Source organism: Falco rusticolus, chromosome 7 (genome assembly GCF_015220075.1).
Source record: "Falco rusticolus isolate bFalRus1 chromosome 7, bFalRus1.pri, whole genome shotgun sequence".
In the NCBI taxonomy this organism is placed as follows: Eukaryota; Metazoa; Chordata; class Aves; order Falconiformes; family Falconidae; genus Falco; species Falco rusticolus.
This window is the reverse complement of record NC_051193.1, coordinates 19,925,402-19,951,054: the sequence shown is the minus strand read 5'-3', so window position 1 is coordinate 19,951,054 and position 25,653 is coordinate 19,925,402. Positions and strand designations below refer to the sequence as shown.

Here is a 25,653-nt window from a genome sequence, read left to right as displayed (position 1 = left end):
AGTAGAAGAATTGGGAATTGATTTGGGTGGCTAAAGAATAATAAGCAGAACGAGGGCATTTCTGTATGCTAGTTGCGAACTGCACGTTACCACAGTTATTTGCGCTGCAGAAGTGTTATGCTTGGAGTGGAATGGAAGTTGGAAAGGATGGGAAGAAGTTTTGGAATGAAGAATCATCGTCTTATTAAACTTTTGTCATGCCCACTAGGAGCCAAAATCTTCCCTCCCTACTGCCACTAGGATGTTTGGTTTGCAGTATAACTTTTATAAGTCAAACAGCAGAGGTTCCTTCTTTGGCTTCAGTAGGATTATAGTTAATTTTAATTTAAGTGCTTCTTGCTGAGCCTGCTTGTTAAATTCAGAGTTATCAGTGACGTAATCACTGTTTATAATACTGTATAAAAATGACTGTGACATAAAGTCAGAGTAAAGTATCACTGAAATAACCATCAGTAATGGGACAGAGGACTATTTTTTTTTTTCCTCCCTAAACACAGTGGAAACTTCAAGTATCTATTTCTAGAATTGCATATGGTCTAAGATGAGCTTTAAATATCTATTCAGGTGCAGCACAACTGATTTTTAAAGTAAACAAAATAGATCTAGACCCAATTAATATTTTTGTTTTATTTCCACCTGATGATATGAGAGAACACTTACAGAACAGTCTCCAATGCTCACTCTTTATTCACATCACATGAAAATATACGCTTTGGTCCTACTGAGCAATATTGTCTTTGGAGATGTGTGCAGGCCTCGCTGCAGCGTGGGTTTGTCAGAGTTCCTTTTGAGACCAAGTCTTCAAAACCTTTACTCCTTAGGCTTCGACTGGTAACATACCACAGCTTGTTACAGTACACCTGCTAAATTGCAAGTATTTACACACTGCTCTTCAGGATTGTAGCTTTGCAAACAATGTAGTTACACATGAACGATAGATACGCTTGTTTCAATATTTATGTATGTCAAACTAATACATTGAAAAAAATAATAATGCAGGTAAGGCTGTTGCATTAGATAAGTGCATAAGATGGCAGAGAGACTGGTGCATCTATCACGCGAGACGCCCAGGGGGCTGGGGCTGGTCAGACGGGGGAAGAGGAGGCTTGGGGAGGGTATCCTCAATAATTTGTAACCATCTGATGGGAAGGAGTAAAGAAGGTGGAGGTGGGCTCTCCTCAGCGATACCCAGTAACGGAAAGGGGCACAAACTTAAACACAGGGAATTCCACCTGGATGTAAGGAAACACCTTTTAACCGTGTGGGTGGTTGAACATGGGAACAGGTTGCCCAGATGGGTTGGGAAGTCTCTGTCCTCGCAGATACTCCAAACCTGAAGTGACCCGCTGTAGCGGACCCTGCCTGAGCAAAAGAGGTGGACTGGACAATCTCCAGAGATGCCTTCCAACCTCAGTGATTCTGTGAGGAGAATATACAAATATACAAATGATAAAGTTTCTATATGAATACAAAACCTTTTAAAATTAAATACGGACTTAACTCAGTCACTCAAGTGACAATTTTTCACCAGGCTTCAACAAACACAGTTGACTGACTTGTGAGACTGTTTTTAAAGAATCCCTTATTCATTCTTTGTAGCCTTCCTTCTCTCACATCCGCCATGGAACCCTTTAGTGCCGTCAGGCCCCCAAGGCAGCCGCAGCACCCCTACGGGCAGGCCATCTGCATTTTGTATTTTCCGAACCAACATGGGGCTACTGACGGGACTCTTCTCTTGTGTTACAGTTTGAGCTTTTCTTCTCTGTACCCAGGGGCTACCAGAAGGAGTGATACTGCTATCCGAGGAATAATCTGTACACTTCCTTGGAACTTCAGGGCTAGCGCTTGGGTTGAGCTTGCTGCCTGCAGCCAGCGGAGACTTTTTGATTACTTTTCTTGGTGAAGATGGACTGTTCCAAGGACTTGATCTGAGTGACACGTTAGGACTCAAATAGTTGTTTGAGTGAATGACAGGGCTCAAACTACTCATAGTATTTGTTGCAGTACTCCTGCGTCCTGACAGTGGTGATGTAGGATTACTCTCTGGATCAGAAGAGCTATTTGCTGAAGATTCATCACCAACAAACTGAAGTTCCTCAACTCTCTTATTAAGGGATCCAGCCTTCTTAAGGCTCTTGCTGGTATCTTCATCACGGTTCTTGTCTTTGGGAACTTTTTTCTTTGGAGGTTTCATGCCTATGAGGATGACTTTCATGCCGGTCTCTTTCTTTTCAGCACTCATAAAGTCATGAGCACGTATGGCAGCATCTACTTCTTCAAATTCTATAATTGCACATTCCTGAGTTCCCAGTTGGGTGTACCGATTGCTGATCCTCTTGATATCAGGTGGTAGATCTCTACCAGGCTTGAGAATACGAACTGATGAAATTACACCAAAAGTTACAAAGGCTTTGAGGAGATGTTCCATTATCCTTTCTTGCATGCATCCATTTTCTTGGTTTTTAAGAGCCTGCAGCTCAGAAATCATGTGGATATCATACACCAGTAACATCCTGGTAGGTAGGTTTTCACTTGGAAACACTGGAACTGGATTATTTCTTCTAACCTTTTTGTTATCATCGTTCAGCTCAAGAGTGTCTGAGTACTTCAGGGCATAGGCTGTAGTTCTCCAGTCACGGGTAAGGTGCTTCACCTTGAAGATGCACACAGGTTAAGCAACACAACTGATCAAACCCACTCAAACTAACTACAGAAAGTTTAAGGCAGATGCAGGCTCTAGTCTACAAACGGGGATTTAAGTTTCATGTAGCAGACTTAAAGTGAAAAAGTGAACAGTTTTCCTGCTATGATGGGCATCAGTGAGCTAAAGCTCAATGCCCTGTTGAATCTGGTGAAAATAGGAACTGCCCCTAAATCTCACACTGAAACTCATTACTTTACCTTAAAGCCTGCTCAAGTCATTGATGTTCAGTCATTCCATATCTAGGTCTGAACCATGACCAAAATGCATATGCTGTGGGGTTTATTTTGCAAAATGAGCCAAACAAGTAGTTTTGCCAAGTTTAGGGCTGCACTTTGCTGAACTGATTTTTCCTCCCTCAAAAATGCCTGTTTAAAAAACCTCAAAACGTCTCCATTTCCAAGAAGTGTTTTAAGAGTTCAATCTGTTACCGGTATAATCTGTTTGAAGTGGTCTGCAGAAACTAGGCCTTAACTTCTAGCCTGAATAGTTCTGCAAAACTGTCAGATGTAGAATCTTGACAAAAGTGTTTCTAATGTAATTTTGGAAATCAGTAACATGCACGTATTTACACAGGAGTTCCTAATATAAGAAAAAAAAACCAAAAAACAAAACCCTCCTCCACCTTAGTTACTACATACTTTCTACTACTCTTAATTTTTAGATCTCCATACATTTGCAAAGGTCAGATTCACCATCCCTTCTCAGAGACAGGAAAGTAACTTTACCCAGATTACTTAGCTACTTATGAGTAGCTTATCTAGAAATTAATTTTATCCAGCATCCCATTTACTATGCCCTCCTCTGTCCCAGAATGATAACTTAAACGTGTAGTTGCTTAAAAGCCTATGACTTCCCTACCCAATCATGAGTGAGTTCAGCAATTAGAGTTCTGGATGAGAACAAACCTGTCACATCAAACCCGAATCGACCCCAGAGAGAGACAGATAAAGACGAAGACTGTAAACAGGCCTCTCTAAAATAAATTACTTTCATCTTTCTTGTTTTCAGATTCATCAGGCTAACACAAGGCACTTCAAGGCTTAAAAAGTTAGCTTACCTTCTTAAAAGAAGTGAGGAGTTTAACACTGACATAGCCCATCTTATTTCTTCTCACGTGCTTTAGAAGGAAGGCATCTTTCTCGAGGTTCTCATCTGAGAAGTAATATTCAATCTGTGTTACTAATTTCTGGATCAGGTCATTTTCTGGTGGTTTCCAGTTCTGGTCAGAGTCATCATCATTTTCCCCACCACTGGAAAACAGTTAAATCATTTTATTAACAGATTGTCATATTAGTGGATTCAAATAGTCTTTCGAAATGAAAAGGCATAACTAATATTGATTCCATCTCACAGGTATCGCCCTATCCACCTGAGGCAGGAGGCCAGCTCAGGGGGCGACGCTTTCCAGGCAGCACAAGGAGTGAGTTCCTCAGCTCATGCCGAAAGCTGATCTCAGTGTAGAACAATGAGACATACACACTAGCATCTCGAAAACACTCTGCAACTCAAATCCTACACCAAACCATGGAGTGCAAGTGCACAGGCACTTGGTGCCAGGCACTTGGTGCTGTAACAGGTTCCTGTGGTGACAGTGGTTTATTCTTCAATATGAAGCTATCAAACACAGGCTTGACATTTATGTGCTTCATGAGTGGTGGCATGTACCAGTGAATGAATATTCCAGCTTGATGCAATCGTGATTTCTTGAGCCTCTGCACTGCATGATGCAGGGGCCAGTATCCACGGAGTAAGAAAGACTGGCAGGACTATTGCACTTTTTACAGGTCACTTCCAGAGTGATAGTAACTTAACTAGCAGTTTACCAAGGGGCTTAAATTGGATGCACATTTCAGATTAAGGGCTTTGGTGCAGTAGCAGCTCACGTACCGCAGGAACAGTTCTATATGCACACATAGGCAGGTTGCTATGAAGTCACTCCTATTTCCTCTCTCCCCCTCCCATCACGTTTGTCTAGGCACCTGCGCAAAAATGGAGCCCCACTGAGCATCCTATCCCAAAAAGGTACAGCAACCATGGATTTGAGAGAAACTTCTTACCACATACCCTTACAGCAACACGTTTGTTGCTGAAATGGAAATGACCACTTCAGTTGTTATCTAGCATGGAGGTAAATGGTTCAACCACAGACTACAGCCATAGATGTTGCTGTAAGAACTAAATCTATCTTAAGGCAGTCATTTTTTCTAAAGCTGTTAGTAATCTAGTTTTGCTGTGGGACCATCATGAAAGTTTCTGTTAAAAAAAAATAAATTATCTGCTAAGCTCCCTAGAGCCTATAAATCATGCATTCCTTTGGTCTCCCATGTACCTTAGCAACAAAAAAAAGAGGAGCCACACATTTTTCTAAAATTGTGCTGAATGGCTTGTGCAAAGCTCGTGAAATCATCCAACATGGGAACAGGCATCACGCTGCGGTCCTCCGAGGGCAACCTGGCAGGGAGGATGCAGGCTGTGAATCACCTTGCCTTGTGTCAGTTTTGTCCCAGAGACAAAGTGGAGACTGTGATCTTAACACGGCCCAACACGCTGCCCGTGCCTGGGGACAGGCAGCAGCACTGTACTGCTGAGGGTATTGTTGGGGTCAGTGGGCTCTGGCCGGGAACACACTCCCATGTGTGACAAGTTATAGCAGTTCTCTGAAGCTAATTGAAGCTAACAATTTATTTACTTATTGGAATTGTTCTGGTGATAGGGCAACACATCAGATGAACAGGGATACTGACTCACACAATCCTAGAAGCCTCCTTGTTAAAATCTCCTTAGCCACTTAGTGGGGTGCAGTTCAGAGTGATGATGAGAGGGTGAGAAAAAAAATTTATTTGACAATGCCAGAAGTCGAGGATAATAGATGAAGTTACAATTAAGATATTAAAAAAGATTTAAGGGCCAGCTGTGCGTGCTGGCTTCAGAAGGAAGAAGACACAAGATTATATTTATTTTTCATTCACAATATTCCCTTGCCCCAGTACTTCTCACTTTTCATTCACTACTGATTCAGAACTAGTGTGGGTACAAGAAACTTGGAACATTTCAGCGTTTTTGCATACCCACATATCCTGCTAAGAAAAGCTTACCTTCAATTCAGGATGAAGCTTACATTTTTTTAGTGGATTTATTAGTACAGACATTAGTAGGTATTTGGAAGGTTTGGATGGAAAGAAAACGGAGCATCATGCTTGGGGAAAATAAAAAAATAATGAACTGCATGTTTGCAGAGATCAGTGCCATCCTTACTTGCAGTGTTAACACACTGAACAAGAGTAAAACAGGTCTCATTTCACCTCTCAAATATTAGTCATGGTCTGACCTATACACCATTTCTGTATTTGGCAGATGGTTCAGCATTTACAAAATCCTTAGGGCTCTTACAACAGCCCTCACTAAGTACTGTATGTGGATTCCACCTACAGCAAATGCAGAAATTTGTAACTAGCTCCATATTAATTCATAGTAATATCAACTGGTAGTACCTCTAGGGTTTCAATTCTACTACAAAAGTCGTTGATAAATCAGTGTCAGCACTGACAAAAAAAAAAAAAGCTTAGTTATTCACAACTGTCATTTACTGATTTCTTTATTCAGAGCTTTGTGATGGATGTGCTTGTCAAAACAGGACAGACTGAAAAACAACCTTTTAACATGGTGACTCATCTGGCTATTAGTCACACAAGAAACTAAACATATCTGCACAGAGAACCCATAGATTTGGGGTTTTAAATATCAAAACTCACAAACGATACAGTAAATTGTCTGGACAGAGTCTAACCTTTTGACAAGTTTTCGCCGAGTCTCCAAAAGAATAAGGTATTGTATTAATAAGCACTGTGTGGCAATGTTACTTAACAGCATTAAGTACGATCACTCGCAGGTCTTTTAACAAGAACTAGTGGATATAATACTGCGTGCCTACTAATGGCACGTTGTCACTGCACGCACTGTTAAATTTCAGTTTCTATTGTGAAATGTTATATTTTAGACAGACAACATCATAAAAACATTGACCTTTCAAGCTCAGATTCCTCTTGTGTCTGTCTGCATCCAAAATAAATGTAAGCTGCGCAAGAATAGCTTTCCTGTGTGCATAGGAGAACCACCTGTTTATCAAGAGTCTGACAATTTTTCTGAAGCACCTGGCAGCTAAATGGCTGAGGACTGAATGTCACAAATACTCAGAGATCTCCCAAAGAGCTGTGGTGTCTTGACCACAGGGAAATGGTTTTCATTCCGTAAGTTACCAAACCTAGAGGCTAAGGAAAAAAATCTAAATTGTCTGCTTTTAGCTGGAGAGAGAAATGGCTGATTCCCAGCAGTTTTAGACCATCACTGACAATTTTCCAAATGTCTAGGTCAATAATTTCCTATCCGGTGTTGCGTTCCTGGACATAAATCCTTAGCTAAGGATACATGTCAATGGCAAAAGCATGCATGAACTCCGCTCACCTACTTCTGATGCAGAGCATTTATAGTTCTCTCCATGGCAATACCTCTGGCCTTTCCTGGGTCAGGAAGAGGCCGTTTTCAAAAAGGCAACCTCCACAAGAACTGAATATACATCAGCACTCGCAGCAAACACTTCTGAAGATAGCATCTACTGCAGAGGATTAAATAAGCAGCATTTAAAAGGTAGCTATTACGTGTTAGAAAGCTTGAGAAAATAACCACCCTTTTTTATAGCCCAGGGCTCGAAGCTCTTACGCAAGTAACGCTGTCAAAGAAAAGAAATTTTACAAATGTTCTGTATTTCAGAAATTAGTAATTGGAATGCAACACTGTAGACTGCTGTACACATTTGATTTATAAAAACTTATAAAACAGTCACATATGATTGTGGAAAGGCTAAGCAGACTCAGTTTAAACGTTCCGCTGGTGTCTCGCTATGCTCGCCTCTTGTAGTGCACAGCTGACGATTCTGGCAGCTGCAGAAAACTTCTACTCCCCGTTTGTAATTTAAAATAATGCATTGCAGTTCATTTTGAGTCAGTGCTAGGATATGAAGTCAGAGAATCGATTAGAAACAACTGACCGTCAAACTGAACACCGAATTTCATGCTACTGTGCCTAAACCTTTATGTGACAGTTTATTACTGCATCTGCCGTGTTAGTAGAAGACACAAGGTGAACTACAACTAATGATCTTTGTCTCCCAACAGTTTTCTGGCACAAAAATCCCAGCAGTTCGATGACAAGTAAGGGACTCTGGTAGGCATCAAAGCAACTTCAGGCATCAGGAATAATTCCTACAACTTAATCATTGCACACAGACACTGCTGTTGGCATTATCAAAACGTGACGTATAGAGTGGCTTATAGAGTGGTGGCTTCTTCTGCATTTAAAGGGGTCTTCATTTTTGATTTCACGTCTGGTCACCTTATTTCCAAAGCCACAGCGCAGTCTTAAATCTATTAAAGAAAACCTCAACGGTTCCCTGCGATAAAAGCCGAACGTCAAAGAGCCGCCACCAAAACAAACGCACACCACCCGGCCCCAGAGCCTCCGCTGCAAACGGCGGCGCCAGGGAAATGCGGGGACCCGGCGCTCCCGCTGCGGGGAAGCCACGTCCCGCTCCGCACCTCGGGCGGGGCTGCGGCGCCCACCGGCCCCGCCGGAGCCTCCCGCCCCTCCCGCCGGCGTTGCATCAGCCGCGGCCGCACCGTTCGGGGGGTGCCCGCGGCGGCCCCGCACGGCCCGGGCCCCTCCCGCCGCTCCGGCGGGCTCACCTGGAGCGCCCGCAGCGCCCCGAGTCCTCCTCGCTGCAGCTGCCGCCCGCCGCGCCGCCGCCCTCCGCCGCCTCCGCCCGCACGGGCACCCGGAGCTGCACCGAGCCGCTGCCCGCCGGCCGCTGGGCCATGGCGCTGGGCTCGGGCCCGCCGCGCCTCTCCCGCCGGGGCGGCGGCGCTGCCAGCTCCACGCCCCCGCCCCCCCCGGCACGGCACGGCGGCGGGAGGGTCCGGCCCCCCGCCCGCGGCCGCCCAGTTAGCGGCTCTGCCTCGCTGGCGGCCGGGCGGCGACTTTCTGTTAACGGGCACCGACGGGCTCCTCACCCCAGGGCGACGCCCCAGCTTCTCCCCCCGCGGCAGCCCCGGGGGCTGCGGGCTGAGCGCCGTGTTGTGAGAAAAGCACAAGGGTTACGTGTGTTTAAGCGTCAAGGGTGAGAGCTGGAAATAGGAAAACCGAGTGAACAAGGACACGATCGGCTGGCTGTATGTTCTTTCTATAGAGTGCTCCTCTGTAATTCTGCATGGTGTTTCAGTGGAACAAAATCATTCCCCCCCAAGAACTTCCTGAAAGAGGCCCCAGTTCTGAAACGCTCAGGCATTGATTTGAAATTCAGACTGTATTGCAGTGGCCTGTTTCAGCTGCTAAAGCAAAACCAATGTCTGTGTTCTCTTGATCAGAAGTTAAACCGTTTCAATTTACCATGTAAATACTCATCCTTCAGTCAGGCACGATCTTTTGATCATATCCGAACCCAAACTGCTAAATGTAGGTTGGATCTTTAAGTCACCGTTTCAGCCACGACATCCTTATTTTTGTCGTTTACAGTTCATCTGAATTCTACTCCACTATATTGCTCCAATGTTTTCTTTGTAAAACTTTGGATGGGTGAAAACGGAGACTGCATGCAGGAGCCAGTTCTTCTCATCACCGTGACAAACAGTCCTCATGAGTCAGATTTGCTGGCAAGAACACATTAACGGGACTGCCGCTCTGCCCCGGTGGGTTTGGCTTATTTCTCAATGTGCCTTAAGCAATGAAATATTTTGTTTATGAAATATGCTTACATGCATCACTAACCAAATCTCTAGTTCTCTGCTAATGGAACAGCATTTTGTAATAAGTCTTGGGTAGGGCATCACTTTAAGTCCCACATCGGGGGGAGCAGAAATACAAACAGTAAATACACATTCTAGGACAGCGTAAGTACAGGAATTGTGGATCTGATTTTGTATTGAAGTTCATGGTAGTTGTTCTTCTCCCTGGCTAGGAATGAGGTCCAGACCAGTGTGAGCAAAGAATGTGCTACAGCCAACCTAAATGATGTGTGAGAGAGACATTGCAGTTTCACCTTACGACTCCTTCTGTCAAGGGATTTTATAGCGAAGGGCGCTAGATCCGTGACCAGTGGTCACTGCACAGAACTGGCCTTTGGCCTTGTCAATGTTTTGCTCATTTCCTTGAACAGCCCTACTCTCTTTATCATCTAGTGTGCTACAAGTATGTTAACAGTGTTGAGAGAACTAGTGCAGATGAAGACTGATGTAATTTCAGACACCGTGTTGATTAGATCTCCATTGAAACTACCAGGCTAATCTTTCTTTTTCTTTTAATATAGCAATGTTCTGTAATGCTTAACTAGCAGCAGAGATTAAGCAGTATTTGTAACCATGGAAGAACTTAAAACTAAATTAATAATGTAGACAAGTCCTTTAAAGGGGAACCCGTATCTCAGCTGAGCTTCTGATAGCCACTTAGGATTATAATCCCATGATTATAAAAAAAAAAACTTTCACAGATTTCATATGGCACATTCACTGTTGGCACAGTATTGTCTACATATCATAAAAAACACGCCCATATTTTATATTTCTCACAAAGCAAGCCATGATTACATCACTTTCCTGTCAACCTTTCAGCAAATGGTAACTAAAAGGATAATCACAGGATGGTCAGGGCTGGAAGGGACCTCAGAGACCACCCAGCCCAACCCCTGCCACAGCAGGGTCCCCTCCAGCAGGCTGCACAGTCACGTCTGGGTGGGTTTGGGATGTCTCCAGGGAAGGAGACTCCACAGCCCCTCTGGCAGCCTGTGCCAGGGCTCTGCCACCCTCCAGGGAAGGAAGTTCTTCCTCACACCCAGCTGGAGCTGCCTGTGTCCCAGTTTGTGCCCGCTGCCCCCTGCCCTGTCGCTGGGCACCACAGCCAAGAGCCTGGCCCCGTCCCCCTGACGCCCCCCTTAAGGTACTTGTACACAAAGCTAAACCCAGAACACAAATGAGGAAGACACCGTGAGGGAATTCACAAGCCCTTCCACACACAGCCAGCCACACCTGCTCTTTTAGCCACTGAGTTCCTCCTTGATGTGTGTAAAATCATCTGCTACTCATCTGCGGGGCTTCTGGGCTTCGAGAGCTGCCCGGGGTCACAGCAAGGGCTGGCCCAGGGCCGGGGTACTGTCCCGGGAGCAGGCGGCACTCCGGGCACACCACACCCCTACCCAGGCTCTCCAAGTCAGATTTTCACGTTTTGTGACAATATGTACCTGCAAGGCAACGTCTTGAGGCAGAGCAGCAACCTGGAAGGTGCGTCCAGCTTCTTGCCTTTCATGCGTTTTCGTACACGGTCACTTGCACTTAGAATTCAGGAAAATACGATTTATTAGTGTAATTGGCTACTGGCGAGGCGGAAGGCGCTCACTTGCGAGGCCCGCTCCCGCGCCTCCCGACCCCCGCGACCCGGCCCCCTGCCTGCGGCCGCCCCACCGGACAGCAAGTACCGAGCAGCGCCCCCGGAGCGGGCTGCGGGGGACAGCCGGCCCCAGGGGACAGCCAGCCGCCCGGCCGCGCCGCACTCCACCCCCTAACGGCTCCCGCCACTCGGCACCGCTTCAGCCGGCGGGCGGGGCGCGGGCGAGGCCTGCCGGGAGCGGGCCGGAAGCCGCCGTTGCCCCGGTGACGGCGGAGCGATTTCCGACAGGAGAGGCGGTGGCTGGCGCGGAGGTGTGAGGCGCCGCGGGGGTAGCAGCAGGTTGACATGGTGCCCAGCAAGTGCCGGCCCACCAGGGGCCCTCGGGCCGCGTCTGGCCCGGTAGGTGCTGCAGGGGGCGGGGGGATAGCGGCCGGCAGCCCTTCCCTCCTCAGCCCCCGGTGTGTGTGTGAGGGGACAGGACCGGGGGTGTTCATCCGCTGCGCGAGCCGCGGCCCTCCTCGGAAGGGCGGGCCCGGGGCGGGGTGGTGGCGCCTCAGAGGGCGCGGCCCCGCGGGGCTGTGAGGCGCCGGCCGCGCTGGGCTGGGATGCGCAGCGGGACAGCTCTGCGCGGGCTCTGCGCGGGCGGCGAGGCAGAGGCGGGTGAGGGGAGCGCGGTCCCCGCGCCCCCGCTGGCCTGAGGAGGTTCCCTGGTGTTCGCATGCCGCCCGCTGTGGGCTGGGGAGTGGTTATTTGATTAATATTTCTGTTTGATGAGCTATTTGATTAAATATTTCTGTTAAATGTTTTGATGATTTAGCAGGTAGAGGCTATGTTTTGTCATATAAACCAAATATAAAGACCAGCCCGTTTTGCCTTAAAAAAAAATTACTGTATTTAAGTGTGAACACTTGTTTTCTTCATAATGAGGGTAACACCCCCATGAAAGCCATGCATTCAGTGATTATTTAAAGCTAAACCCTGACTTTTTTAAGCTAAAAATGATTTGGTGTTAGTGTTGTGAAATGTTCTTCATAAGAGCTTTGAAAAAAAGTTTATTTCTTGGCAGAAAATACCTTTACCGTTTAAAAAAAAAAAAGTGGCATTCAAATTTTGTATTGATGTTTTTGAAAAAAGTAATACTCCCTTTCTTTTTCTTCCAACTTGCAGGTTAATAACTGTGGTCTTCACCTGGTCATCCAGACCTCATCAATAACAGATAAAAGCAAACCAGTAATTATTAGTTTCTTTAATAGCTATATGAATTAATATAGATGTATGGTATAGCCATATTTGTATGCTTTTAGGAAGGGATTGCCTTTTCAGTAGTAATGCATCGACTTCTAATAGAATATTTGATATATCTGATAGTCTTTTGGTAATTTATTTCATCCTACTAAAGATACATACAGTAAAAACATGGGTATGTAATATAACCTACCGTAAGCTTTATGTGTGTGTGTGTGTGTATGTATGTGATTTCTTATGCTTCCATCTGTACCTCTCTTCCTCCTGTAATTGCAGTATTCCTTATAGGGTGGGTTTTTTTCCTTAAGTTAACTGCAGATTAACTGGTAACTTCCATGTTTTCATTTTGGTTTCCAACAGTGGAACTTTTCAGTCATAGTATCTTAAGAGAATGAATATTCTTTTTATTGAAGCAATTATTTTCATTTTTAAAAACATTTGTGGAGATTCCCCAAGAACTGTAGCTGTTACTAAGGTGGTGTGTGTTTGTATAAAGATGTTATTTGCATTTGAAAACTTTTAACACTTGTCTTAAATATTGTGTTACAGTTTGAATTCAGGATAAATAAAGATCAGTCATCTTTCCACAATAGACTTCTGCAGCATGATCTGGAAAAAAACTATTCGGGAAGGCAAGGTGATACTCTATAGGGTTTGGTTTGTTTGTATCTTTTTATTAACTGAACAGTAAAGAGAGACTGTGTTATGGTTAGAATATGTAAGAGTGACAGCTTTTCCTAATTGGCTACAGTAATTCAATACAATTACTGCTGCATCCCATCCTGAACCTGCTGTCCTGCTACTGCCTGGTGCGGATGGCTTTATTTCATCACATTTTACCCCTCATTCTGACCATGGTAGACCGTCCGTTCCTCTACCTAGAAAGCCACAATCTATCAAGTGCCCTACTATACATTCTGTCAGAAGTCGCGCGATTCTCTACTGTAACTTTTGATTGGATGTTCAGTGCTTTAACTTATTTAGACAAAATTAGTTTCTAATTTGGAACCTTGATCTGAAGAGATAGTTTTCCTACTGTGTGCTTTTGCCAGAACAATATTTTGAAAAGCAAGATATTGGTGATATCACTGCTTACTGTGGTGAATCCTGAAGAAGCCTTGAAAAACAATGTTTGCCACACTGCTGCTGCTTGCATGTCATATAAAAACAGTGATTGGTTAGGATAGCAGAGCAGTTTAATTATTATGGCATTTCTTTATTCATTCTGGTAAAAAAATAAAGACCAACAGCTGTTCAGAATGGGTTGATTTTTAGGGATATTATGCAACTTACCGTGGCATAAATGTAAGTCTGCAGTTTGATTTTGTTCCCTGCACAGGAGACCAAAGAGTATTAAGTCCATTGGTGCGTAATAAACAGATATATCTTCCAGTACCATCCAGTCTGACAGAACTTTCTGGTTTGGAGCTGAAGCAGAATACAAGTTCTTTATCAGGATTTGGCGACACTTCTGTTCACACACCTACAAAATCCAGATCCCGACAAAGCAGCCACAGTATTAGTTCACATGCTTCAGGTAACAGTGAAAACTTCTCTTACTAGTTTTTTGTTTTGTTTTAAATGAGTTTCTTACTGAGAAGTTATGACCTGTAATGTGTTGTTTCTGGTTCTCAGAATGTGTGACTGAATAGCAAGTGTTTTCTACTGTTCCCTTTGTGTGTTAAGAGACGTAAATACATCATTGTCGGGAAACCATTAGAAATATTTTCCAAAATATAATACAGGCATTTAAATACAGGCTTTTTGTAAACCTTTCTTTAACACAAAGGGCAGTAATAGAGATCTTTTGCAAGTGTCTCTGGAGGATGACATTAGGGGAAAAAAAAGGTCACTGTACTGCCATCATGTCATGTTTCAGACCAGTTTTTAAGTGTCTGGTCTTACGTTTCTTGGCTTAAAAACCCGAGACACAAGTAATTTAAGACTTTTGCAACAATGTTAATTGATTATTTTTGGTCTCAGTGGTTGGTTTTTTTTTCCTTCACAGTTTTTTTTTTTTTTTAAACTTTGAAGGATACACAGAGAAGGTTGATTGCGCTAGTTTGTTAGAGTAGCTAGTGATAAAATGTTACCAGAGTAGCACTTGACAAGATTCTAAATTGAACAACAAATTGTTTTACTTAAGTAGGTGTCTCTTCTAATGGCATATTTTAGACAATGAGCTTACTCTCTATAGTAGTAAATCAATTATCTTTGTTTATTGAAGAATTAATCCTTTTTCTTTTAACATACTTGATTTATTTGGAGGAAGAGGTGGGGTGGGGAAGGGGGCAAACACATAGAAGTTCAGTCTGTATTTTTGTGGTAGTATTCATGCACGATGATCTATTTTTGACCGGTTTTTTCCAGTGGATCATTTTCCAAATAAGCTAAAGCTTGCAGAATGTATTTGTTAATTTATTTTGTGGGTATTTTTAGTCATCGTCCCTCTTCACCCTTATATTAACAAAATGGGTAAAGATGGATAGCTTTGTAAATACGTTTTAAAGGGCTGCCTGTTTCTTCCTTGATAATGAAGTTAAACGTAATACCAATGATTACTAGGTATTGCATGCAATTACCTTAAAAAGGCTTTGCATTTTGTTTATGGCTCAGTGGGACTTTTTCACTGTTTTGGTGTTTTGGTTTCTAGTTCTATCAACATCTACTTGATCGGTGTCTTTAAATTCATCTTAGAGTTAGATAATACCTTCTTTAAGTTCAGACACTTAAATTGTGAAACAATTATACAGCCTTACCTTAAAACATCATTGCGTAATTCTAATCAAAACAAAAGCATCTACAAAATATCTTCTTACTGCAAATTGTTGATAAAAATCTTTCAGAAGCGAAATAAATGGACGTACTTTGGAAAGAGAATGTAGCGGCATGTAGCTGTAAACAAAAAAAAAAAGGCAGGAAAGAAAACTGATTACTGAATAGGCAAAAAGCACTTTCACATACTGCGTAACTCTTAGGAAGAAAGAATTTTCTGCTTTTATTATCTGTGGCTGATGAAATGATTTTACAAAGAACTAGTTCATATATTCTCTGTATGATTTTCTGATAGATAACACACATTTTGGAAGCAGTTCATCAATAACATTTCCTGTATTGCAACGTACTGCTGAAGAAAAAATACTGAACTCTGACAGACTTACCCTGGAAAGGTGAGAAGGTTATGGAGCACACACCATAGCTCGTGGCTCTTGTATCTGATGGTCTGAAGTGAAGTGTATCCCAGTAATGCCTGTGGTCAACGGTGTAAGTGGTGGGTTTGATTTTGATTTTTTGTGTATGTGTGTTTTTGAGAAAACTGTGTCCAATAGAGAAGTTCTGTATGAGTCCTTGTCATGAATCTATCTGTACAGCAATCATTTCAGGCAGTTAGGGCTTTTCATTGTAAACTAAGGAGCTAGCTTAAGAGTCAAATGTCGTTATTCACATAATCTACAGAAAGAGGCTGTGTCTCCATTAGCTCTAATCTCATGCATTAAGAGTGGTTGTTTTGTTTTTTTTTCCCTTAACTAGGACACACACAAAAATTTTATCTGAAAGCCATTTAATGGGAAATATTTATTTATCTGTTTTTGGTGAGAGTATGCTTCATGTAGTCCAAAATATTTTGGCAGGTCAGTGGGACTCTTTATGGAATAATTCTAAAATAAGAATAACTGTGTTCAGCATAACTTCTGTATCTTTTACTTTTCACATTAACACTGTTTCACGTATTTGTTTTTCAAGTGTGAAGTTCTAGAAACAAAAAAAAATAATCACATAGGATACTTTTGAATTCTTATCTAAACAGGCTGCTTATGTGGTATCTGGTAGAAAAACTTAAAAAATTGGCAGGCTGTGTCTGTTGAAATTTTAATTTGGTCACAACCTGAAACTTCTGTGTAGTTCCCATATAACAACAAATCTCTGATTAAGAGGACAGGCTTTCAGAGAATTTTGTAAGCACTTCTACTATATTTTTATGCTTTTTTTTTTTTTTTGGTAACAAGGAGTTACTGCCTTATTTACAGGGTTTAATTAGCAGACCTAATAACTTTAATATTACCATAACATCAAGATACTTTCCTTGGTTCAGTCAGAGTAGGTGAGTAGAAGGTGGGTTACCGATTTGTTACTTCTATGGGTTTTTTTTTATTCTGGTTTTTTTTCTTTCCAGGCAAAAATTGACAGTGTGCCCAGTTATCGATGGGGAAGATCATCTTCGCCTTTTGAATTTCCAACATAACTTTATAACCCGGATCCAAAATATTTCTAATCTGCAGCATCTCATTTTCTTAGATTTGTATGATAATCAAATAGAGGAAATAAGTGGTGTTTCAACTCTGAGATCCCTGAGAGTCCTTTTGTTGGGAAAAAACAGGTAAAAATAATAAAACTAAATTAAAGCACCCTGTTTCTTTATAGTGTAACAACTGTGATCTATCTTTGTTTCTGTGACAGTTTTCAGTTTGTGATGTAGGCTGTGAGACCAGTGAGCTGGTCTCTGACACTAGCTAAGTCTTAGGGGTCCTGCTGAAGAAGCACACAGTTTTTGCTTGTACTGATTTTAATCTTCCTTTCTTACGTAAATTTTAGCAAGTTCTGAAGTATTTTACATGTTTCTGTCTAATCTTGTGTTCTCATTGATTATTAAATATGTATTCTTAGATTTGTGTGGCAATTGGAATTTCTTTTCGCGTCGTGTAAAGTATTTGCTGGTTCTTTATAACCTATAGAAGTTATTTCTGCCCGATACATTTAGCTGGGAAAATATCAGACAGGTGAATCATGGATGTTGTTGCTTATTTATGGATTTTATTCTGCTGGGAGGTACAGCCTGCTAGTTGTATTACTATGTAAAATACAGTTCAAATCGTGTAGCTTTTAATAATTTAATAGCAGTATCTTTGGAATTGCTCGCACATCTAAGGTTGTGCTTTGATTTTGTTCAGTTTCCTTATTTTCCTTTTATTCAGTAAAGGAAGAACTGGTAAACAAACTTCAGTTATGTTCAGATTACAAAGACTGTATCTCCTATTTCAGCCTGTAATCAATAGTGCAGTATGTTACTAGAACTAGTAGCTTTTATATTAACAATCTCACCTGTAGAAATTAATTTTTATTTATAGCAAAATATTGGGGCATGGGTATGATAATTTTAAGGTGCTTTAAGGAATTGCTTTCCAAGTCAAACTACCTTGAGTGCTATGTAGTTTGTTTACATAGAAATATTATTTGTAGGTAATTGGGTATTCATATGGGTAATCATAAATGATTAAAAGTCAGACACAGTTGCTAGTAACTTTTTTTTCAGGTTGATCTGTATGTGATCTTTGATTATTCTTGAAATAAATGCGTAATATACACGATGTTTAATATCATCTGCCAGTAGATGATGCTGTTGAGTATATAATAACCAAGGTTATTGACAGGTTATGGACAAATAGGACATTAAAGGACAGGATGGAAAAGTTTTGAGGTGGTGAAGTTGTACAGAGGGAGAAGAAATACTGCCAAATCCAGAGATACGTATTGTCTAGAAAGGGCTGGTGGCTTTCAGTTGTTCTTTTATTTATTGTGTTCTTCCAACAAACTCTCAAAAGCCTGTGTTGCTACAGTCTTTCTTTAAACTGGTTTGGAGTTAGCTGTTTGCAGTAAGAATGTTTATGTTATTACTTTGGTACCTGGATAGGTTGGTGGTTGACTTTGTTTTCTATTGGTGCAAGTATTTCTTCCCTTTCCATCTTCCTAGAAGAGCCATAGTGACAGTTGGAAAGGAAGGTGATAGTCTAAGGCATAGTCATTCATATTCATTTTTTTGTTACATGCTTCAGAACTTTGTTATTCTGTTACTCTTGGTAGGCAGGAACAAATGGCTAAGTTTTGTATTGGCTGGAAGACAAAAGATACTCTTTGTCTAATATGAAAAATAATTTGTTGTAATTGAAATCTTGCAGAATAAAGAAGATATCAAATCTGGAGAACCTGAAAAATCTTGATGTTTTAGATCTTCATGGAAATCAGGTATAGTACAATAACTTGATTATTTACGTTTCTTATATAGACATCATGCATTTCCCATGTCTTTTACCAAACTATTGCTTTTTGAAAAGGATCTGGTAGCAAAATTTGCAGCTCTTGTAGTCACAGAAATCAGTAAATGAATAAAGGTGGTATGAAGCTATTTTGAATCTTGTCTCTGCTACTTTCAGCATTGTAATTCTGGAAAGTTAGTGGTTAAAATGCTGAGTCAATTGACTGTTCTGTAGGAGCCAGTGCTATTTTACTTATCTCGCATAAGCAGTTGTGACTTAGTTAACATAACACAGTCTTAAAAGTCATAGAAAGGTTTAAGATCCTATTGATGGTTGTATTGTTTCTGCTGTTGGTGATCTTATGAAACCAGATCCCTTGTGTATTTGTAGAAGTCTTAAATTTGTACAGGAAAAAGCCGAATGGGTCTAAGCTCTTGATTGATTCATGCTTCTGGATGGCCTTGTGTTACTTAATGTCTATTTGGTTTCCCAAGTTTGAGATTAAGCAGTCATTTCTGTTTCAAGTGGTGCATAAAACTTTAGTTGTAGTACATATAAGAGGAAAATTCTTGTGTTAATTGGCATGTCAGAAGCAGCATGGAATATTAAGGCCAAGCTGGATATAGTATTTTTTGTAAAATAAATTTAAAACACATGGGACACAAAATGTTCCATAATTGAGCTGTTTAAAACAACATATGGTTATTGTGACTATATAAGACCAATGTGTGAATTTTCTGGATTTCTGTTCTGACAGTTTTGAAGCCTTACTAATTTCTCTGTGTGTGTTCTTTATTGTACAATTGCTTGACAGTGGGAAATAGGAGTGTGGTTTTTTCTTTAAAAAAAAAAAAAAGGAAAAAGACAAGCTAGCACTATAATGAGTTTTTGTTATATGTGATGCAGTAAGTTCGTGGCTTCTTTGAATAACATTAGTCCAATATTGTGCACATTGTACTGAAGAAAAATATTACTGTCAGGGTGGCTTGAACATTGGAGGAGGATGCCCAGACAGGTAGTGGGAGCTCCATCCTTGGAGGTGGTCTGAGCCTGCCTGGACACGCTTCTGGGCAGCCTGCTGTAGGTGACCCTGCTCTGAGCAGGGCGAGTGGAAGGGACTATCTCCAGACGTCCCTTCTGACTTCTACTGGTGCTCTGATTCTGTGGCTAGGGGTAATTTAGAATAAACTCACTATCTTTTCTTTTCCTATTTTCTCTTTTTAGTGGTAGGGGAAATAGAAGAAAAAAAAAATAGTAGAGAAGAATTGTTTTGAAGATACTAGTAAAGTGACAGTTCCTTATTGCAAAAATGTCCTCTGTAAAGCCATGAAAAACCTCTTTACTGGATGAATGCGGCAGCTTACTGAGCTGTAATGGGCTGTATAAACATAGTGCTACAGTACTTGCTGAATGGCACTCTGTATTTGGAGTTAGGACAACAGCTGAATTTTCTTCAAATTTGTGAATTTGTCTGTTTTATAGAGTGGTTCATATTTATATGTGTATTAGAACAGTAATCTATTCTATAGCTTTTTGGTTTTATTCTTTGTGTGAATGTAGATAGCAGTTCTTGACTGGGTTTTACCTTTTGAAGTTGCTGTGCCATAGTTAATAGAGGACAAGGGCGCATCACTTGTGGTGCAGACAGTTCTATTAAGGGGAGAATATCTGGTGAGCAGTCTTCGTCACAGTAGAGGGTTAGCTGAATATTTGCTGCTTGCATCCAGTTTTCCTGGGATACAAGTTAACTTGCATTCAGTGATTCTGGTATCACCAGCTTTCTTCTGTAGTCTGGCAGGCAATTCAAGAAGGTGGTTTAACATGTTTGTTAGACTCCAGTAGGTGAGAAGAGTCATGTAAGTAAAATGCTACCATTTAAATGATATTGCCTGACAACAGTTAACATTGTTATGACAATATACTGTGCAATATAAATTGCTACAGTTGTACTTCTGAGTTACAATACAGAACAGAGTTTTCCCCGTAGTTTTGTTTTCATGGTTTGGCTTCTCTGATGTCATTAAATAAAAGCCATAAAATTGAATGTACCAGTAAAGCCTTTTGATGCCTTTTGGCCAGTCACATTACCAGATTTTGAAGTTACCATGACATTGAAGGTGCTCACATATCTGGCAAGAAGAAAGTATTGTTCTTTTAAATACCATTTTTTCCGCTTTATGGTTTGTATATTTTATAGGACATATTTAATGGACATTAAAAAATACTTCAGTATATTATGTGTAATATCCATTACATAATATCTGACTGAATGGTTTTCATTCTTACTTCAGTACTTTAAATTCACGACAGGAATATTTTAAGGTGCTTTCAGTAGTATTTTGTGTGTGTGTGTGTGTGTGTTCAAAGCTATTGTTAATAATGCACGGTATCTCTTCTGTTATCTGTGATCCCAGATGATCACTGAACAATTAAATCTTGTGTACAAGTATGATAAAGGTATTTGAAATGCATTAAACTAATGAAAAACATTACCTGTTTTATTATACACAGTAGTTCTATTGAAGGCAAGAAATCTCAGCAGTCACTCTCAACAGATGCAGAATATAAATCCTCAAATACACTATGTCCACAATATGAACATCATTAATCTTATTTTTCAAAAGTAGTGCTAGAGCCTAGCTAGAAATTACTTACTTCTGTTAATGTTCATAGAGTAGCAGCAGTTAAGAAGAAAGCTAGATTCCTGTTGTAGCCTTAGTCCCTCCCTCCCTCTCTCTTGGGGTGTAAAGCAGTCTTATAGATGGAATACAGATTGTGGTACTTACAAGACTGGAATGTTTACAAGAGGTCAGAGGTGAGGAGAACAGAGGAAAATTTCATTTTTTGTTCACTTTTGGGAAGGTATTTTCGTTTATTTGGGTGCCAGATTTTTCTGATAATACGATTTGGTCTGAACTTTGAGACTTCTGCTTAAGTGAGAAATGTGCTGGGAACTGGATGTGCTTTGTAACATTGAGGTATAGTATTGCACAATGCTTAATGATAAACCTTGGTTTTGTGTTTTTGGTTTTTTGGGTTTTTTTACAAATCAAGCTTTTAAATGCATTACTACTTAAAGGAAATCTCTTCGTATGATAAATATCCAAAAGAAGGTTAAAAAAAAAATCAGTGTAACACCTAATGAAGCACTGCGTTTGCCTGTGCTTTACAAAAAGGACAAAATGTGAATTCCATTGTCATGTTACTACTCTTTGCCTATTTTCCTACATAATTTAGTAAGGCTCTTGATTTTAATACTGCCCAGTAAAAAACTTGTAAGAAAATACAGCACTTTAATAATATTTAATTAAATTTTTAAGTAGAGACTCTGTTTCTATGGCTATTAACATGCTAATATGGACGTATACTATAGCATTCAAAGACCCTGCACATGGTTGTGTGTGTGGTATATTTAAAGGACAACTTAGACTTAATTTTGAATTTATTTATTTTCTTTAATTTATAATTTATTTTATAAATTTATTTTAGTTATAATTAATTTATTTATTTAATTTTTTGATTATTTACTTTTATTAATTAATTGGATTTATTTAATTTATAAATACTATGCTTCCAAGCACTCTGAATAGAGAGAACGCTGATTGTTGGCTTGATCTTTGTTCTCAAGGTAAATAGTATAAAAGATGTATGTTCCATAGAAATCTCTGAAAACCCTTTTATTTTAGATACGGTAAAAATGGACTTTACTGTGTCTGTCTTCCAGTGAACTAGCTCATTAAAGTTGGGTCAAGTTTAACTTGGTTTTCATTCCAACATTATTTAGAATGAAATTTTATTTAGAAATAAATCTTAAAAAGTCATTAGAGGGTTTTTTTTTGTGTTCTGTTTAACTCTGTGAATCATTTTCCTTGCCAAAAGTTCAAGGATATAAGTAAAAGAAAAAAAAAAAAAAGCAACTTGAACTTCTTTTCAGTAATCTCAGAAGTGTGTATTCAAATGTGCAACTCTTGTGCAGTTTAATTATTGATGAGTGATTGTGATGCATAACAATCTTTCCTGAAATGAGTATTTCATAGTTAAGTATTCAAACATACAAGTGAACAAAAGAATAGAATAGTGTTTTTCTTCAGTGTTTACAAGTAAAGCCTTTGACTTGTGGATTTGAAAAAGCAACTAAAAATGGTTAATAATAATTCTTTATTTAGAATTACTAGAGAAGTCATAGGGTTTTTTTGTAAAATAAATATTATTTGAATCCTCTAAAAAGAGGTGATAATGGCTTGTATGTGATCCACACCTAATAGTAGGTACTAAAAGCAGGTAGTTATTCTTAACACTTAGCAAAGTGATAAAGAGTATTTCTATACATTGCTGATGATATCGTCATCTTCCTGATAGTAAAATGCCAGAATTAATATTCTACACTGTGGCACGCTGTAATTCTAGCTAGGCAGACATCTGCAGAGGTCTGTGCTCTTCATGCTAACCATCTGCTCTTGGCTTTGCTTTTACAAGTCTTTGTGTCTAAATATATTGTTCTAAATGGTGGTATTTTCTGATACATTTGCTGTAATGTTTTTGTATCCTGATAGTTTTTATTTTCTGCATATAATACACAAACAGATGGTGCATAATAGTTGAATTAGCAGTTGAATCAAAAGTTGCTTGAAGATGTGATTTAGTTTTGGTTTTGCTGTTGACTTTTGTGTGCTTTTTAATAGAAAAATTGCTGAAGTAATTTTTTTTGGCAGAGTATTTAAGTCATATGTCATAGACTTACATGTACATACACACACATATATATGTATATACATGTGTATATATATGAAAGTTACCAACAACATTATGTGTTCTCAAACCATTAAATAACAGCTACCTTACCTCTTCTCCCATTCCAGGAGCTGCTAGACACTTTCTGGAAACTGGCATGGCCAGACTTGTACTGGTCTAAAGCATCAGAAAGTTCATTATCACTGGGAAGGTGTGTGACACCAGTCGCTATCTTGCTCGTCTGCATCTAAGTGCTGTTGGCAGCTTTGAGGAGGAATAGCGTGCCTGAGTGCAGGGTTTTGAAGGGAGCTTACGGCAGTTCAGCAGATGATCTTTCTAATTGAAGGAATTCATTATACTTCTTAGTAGCTTTGTGCGCTGTATCCTTGGATGCACTGCGGAACCTGGTGAAAGGCGGAAGGCTTCTCCACAGGAAAACCTGCTGCCTTCTTTCTGCCACACAGTATAGGTTTCAGTAAGAATATGGGATATCCCCCTGTGCAGTGGCAGAAATTCATCTTTTCCGTGATATGTTGCTGTATGCAAGTCCTGCCTGCATGTCTGGATAGGTGCTGGAGGACAGATCCCAGACCACTATGATGAGAAATAAATATTTGGATAGAGATCCTTGAGTCGATCACCCTTGAGAAATACAAACAGTAGGAAATGAACCCAGATTGTGTCAACAGAGCAATAATTAATGCCTTTGTAAAACACAGCTGCATTTCTAGAAATCACAAATAAAATTAAGGGGCAGTTGCTGTTATTTTGAATTTATTTTTTTGTCAATATCGCCTGAATCTTTCAAATAGGGTATTAAGTATAAAGAACCTCAGCAGCTGCCTGTTTACTGTAGTTTAGTTGCTTTGTTTGATCCCTCCATTTTCTAATCACAGGAAGCTGTGAGTGGCTGAAGAAGTGCTGGGGGCTGTCAAGCAAATGCGCTGTGTATCCAAACTAAGGATGCTGCTGCTTTCTTTTCTAGCTTTTGAGTCTGTCTTCTGATTCCAGCAATTACCTGCTCGTAAAACTTCCTTACAAGTTCCAATTCTGGAATAATTGCTTTCTTCAGAGGGCTGTGGCTGTTCCTTGCCCTTGACTCACAGCACGTTCCTCTCCTCATGACCTGCTGTAAAGTCTACCTGTGGACCTCCTGTAGGTAGAGCTGTGAATGCTGCTACTGGCTTTTCAGAGGCATGAAGGGAAATCGGTGCAGATTTCTGTGATGATAGGAAGGTACAATGCTGCATATGCTTGTAGCGTAGTGCCAGGAGATTTGGATGTGCGTTTGTGTGCCATTGCAGACAAATTAAGGATCAACCATGCACAAAATTTCAGATTTCGGCATACCACAATATTATCAGTGTTGTCTTAGTTTTACAGTGTCTTTGAAGTTGCTGCTATGGAGCAGTGCAGCCAAAGTAATTTAATTTCTGATAGGAAGGAAGTGTTGACTGATCTTACTGCAGTATGATTAGAAAGGTACTAGTGAAGTGAATACTAGTACTTAATCTCTAGCAGACTGTAGCTTGTTTTCAGCAATTTATGACATGACTATCATGGTTTAGAAATATACACAAGCAGTATGCTATTAAGTTGATTGCTTATGTATACTTAAAAAATGCTACATGTATCTATATAAAACACATGTCCATGTTTATAATTATACCTCTTCCACAGATTACTAAAATGGAAAACATCAGTCATTTGAGTGAACTGAGAGTGTTAAACCTTGCCAGAAACCTGCTAACCATTGTGGAAAACCTTAATGGACTGGATTCACTCACAGAGCTCAACCTTCGTCATAATAAAGTCTCTGCTATAGTAAGGAACAGAACTCTTGTCTTTTTTTCTTTTTTTTTTCTGTTTTTTTTAACAAAATGCACTATTAAATCATATCAGCATTTCAGATTTGTGAAACCTTGTGCTTTTCTCTATTGTGTTGCTTATGTTCTGTTACAACACTTGTACAGCAGTTTATTTTTGGTGTTGTTTAAATGTGATCAGTGGAGTTTGACTAGATGACCTTTAAAGGTCCCTTCCAACCCAAATAATCTCTGATGCTATGATGACTTGTAGTGATTCAAGTCTTGGTAACTTATGATAGTTCTTGGGGCGGAGGGTGTTGCAGGGAATATTCTGAAGAAGCTTTGTGGTTCTAACATACAACTTTAGGTACTTCTGTTCTATACAAGTTTGCTTCCTAGAAAAAAAACCCCTCTCTTGATATCTGTAGCTCAGCCAAGCAGTGAGACCATCTTAAATTTCATGTCCTTATGGGTACTTCTAGGGCGAATGCAGAGAAAATAGGTATTGATCTTAAAAGCAGAGTTTTCCAATTTAAGCTTTAACCTAGTATTTTAAGTCTTTATGTTTTAAAAAACAAAGCTTTTCACTTGACAACTTGTGAGTTGTAAGGTATGGCAAGTAGATTATTTGAACAAGCGCTTTTCAAAAATTGTACAGTGTCTACTTAAAGAGCTAGATTATTCTGGCCTTTGTCATTGCTTTAGT

The 25,653-nt window shown here is 40.3% G+C and overlaps 2 protein-coding genes across 4 annotated transcripts in view; one reads left to right on the top strand and one right to left on the bottom strand.

Annotated features, from left to right (window-relative positions):
- Window positions 1-483: 483 nt before the first annotated feature.
- Window positions 484-8,648, bottom strand: LARP6 (La ribonucleoprotein 6, translational regulator). The gene is made up of 3 exons (XM_037394621.1): window positions 8,443-8,648; window positions 3,762-3,954; window positions 484-2,653 (listed from the first exon to the last, which is right to left on the bottom strand). Exons 1-3 carry the CDS (start codon window positions 8,571-8,573, stop codon window positions 1,583-1,585), a joined length of 1,395 nt encoding a protein of 464 aa, XP_037250518.1. The 5' UTR covers window positions 8,574-8,648; the 3' UTR covers window positions 484-1,582.
- A 2,763-nt stretch (window positions 8,649-11,411) lies between these two features.
- Window positions 11,412-25,653, top strand: part of LRRC49 (leucine rich repeat containing 49) — a 49,438-nt gene continuing 35,196 nt past the window's right edge. The window contains exons 1-8 of one of the 3 annotated variants that reach the window (XM_037395672.1): window positions 11,412-11,530; window positions 12,299-12,361; window positions 12,926-13,013; window positions 13,716-13,913; window positions 15,447-15,546; window positions 16,551-16,754; window positions 18,331-18,397; window positions 24,820-24,963. In XM_037395672.1, the coding sequence (XP_037251569.1) occupies window positions 11,477-11,530; window positions 12,299-12,361; window positions 12,926-13,013; window positions 13,716-13,913; window positions 15,447-15,546; window positions 16,551-16,754; window positions 18,331-18,397; window positions 24,820-24,963 (918 nt within the window). In that variant the 5' untranslated portion in view covers window positions 11,412-11,476. The other 2 variants (XM_037395673.1, XM_037395674.1) reach the window with 2 other exon arrangements.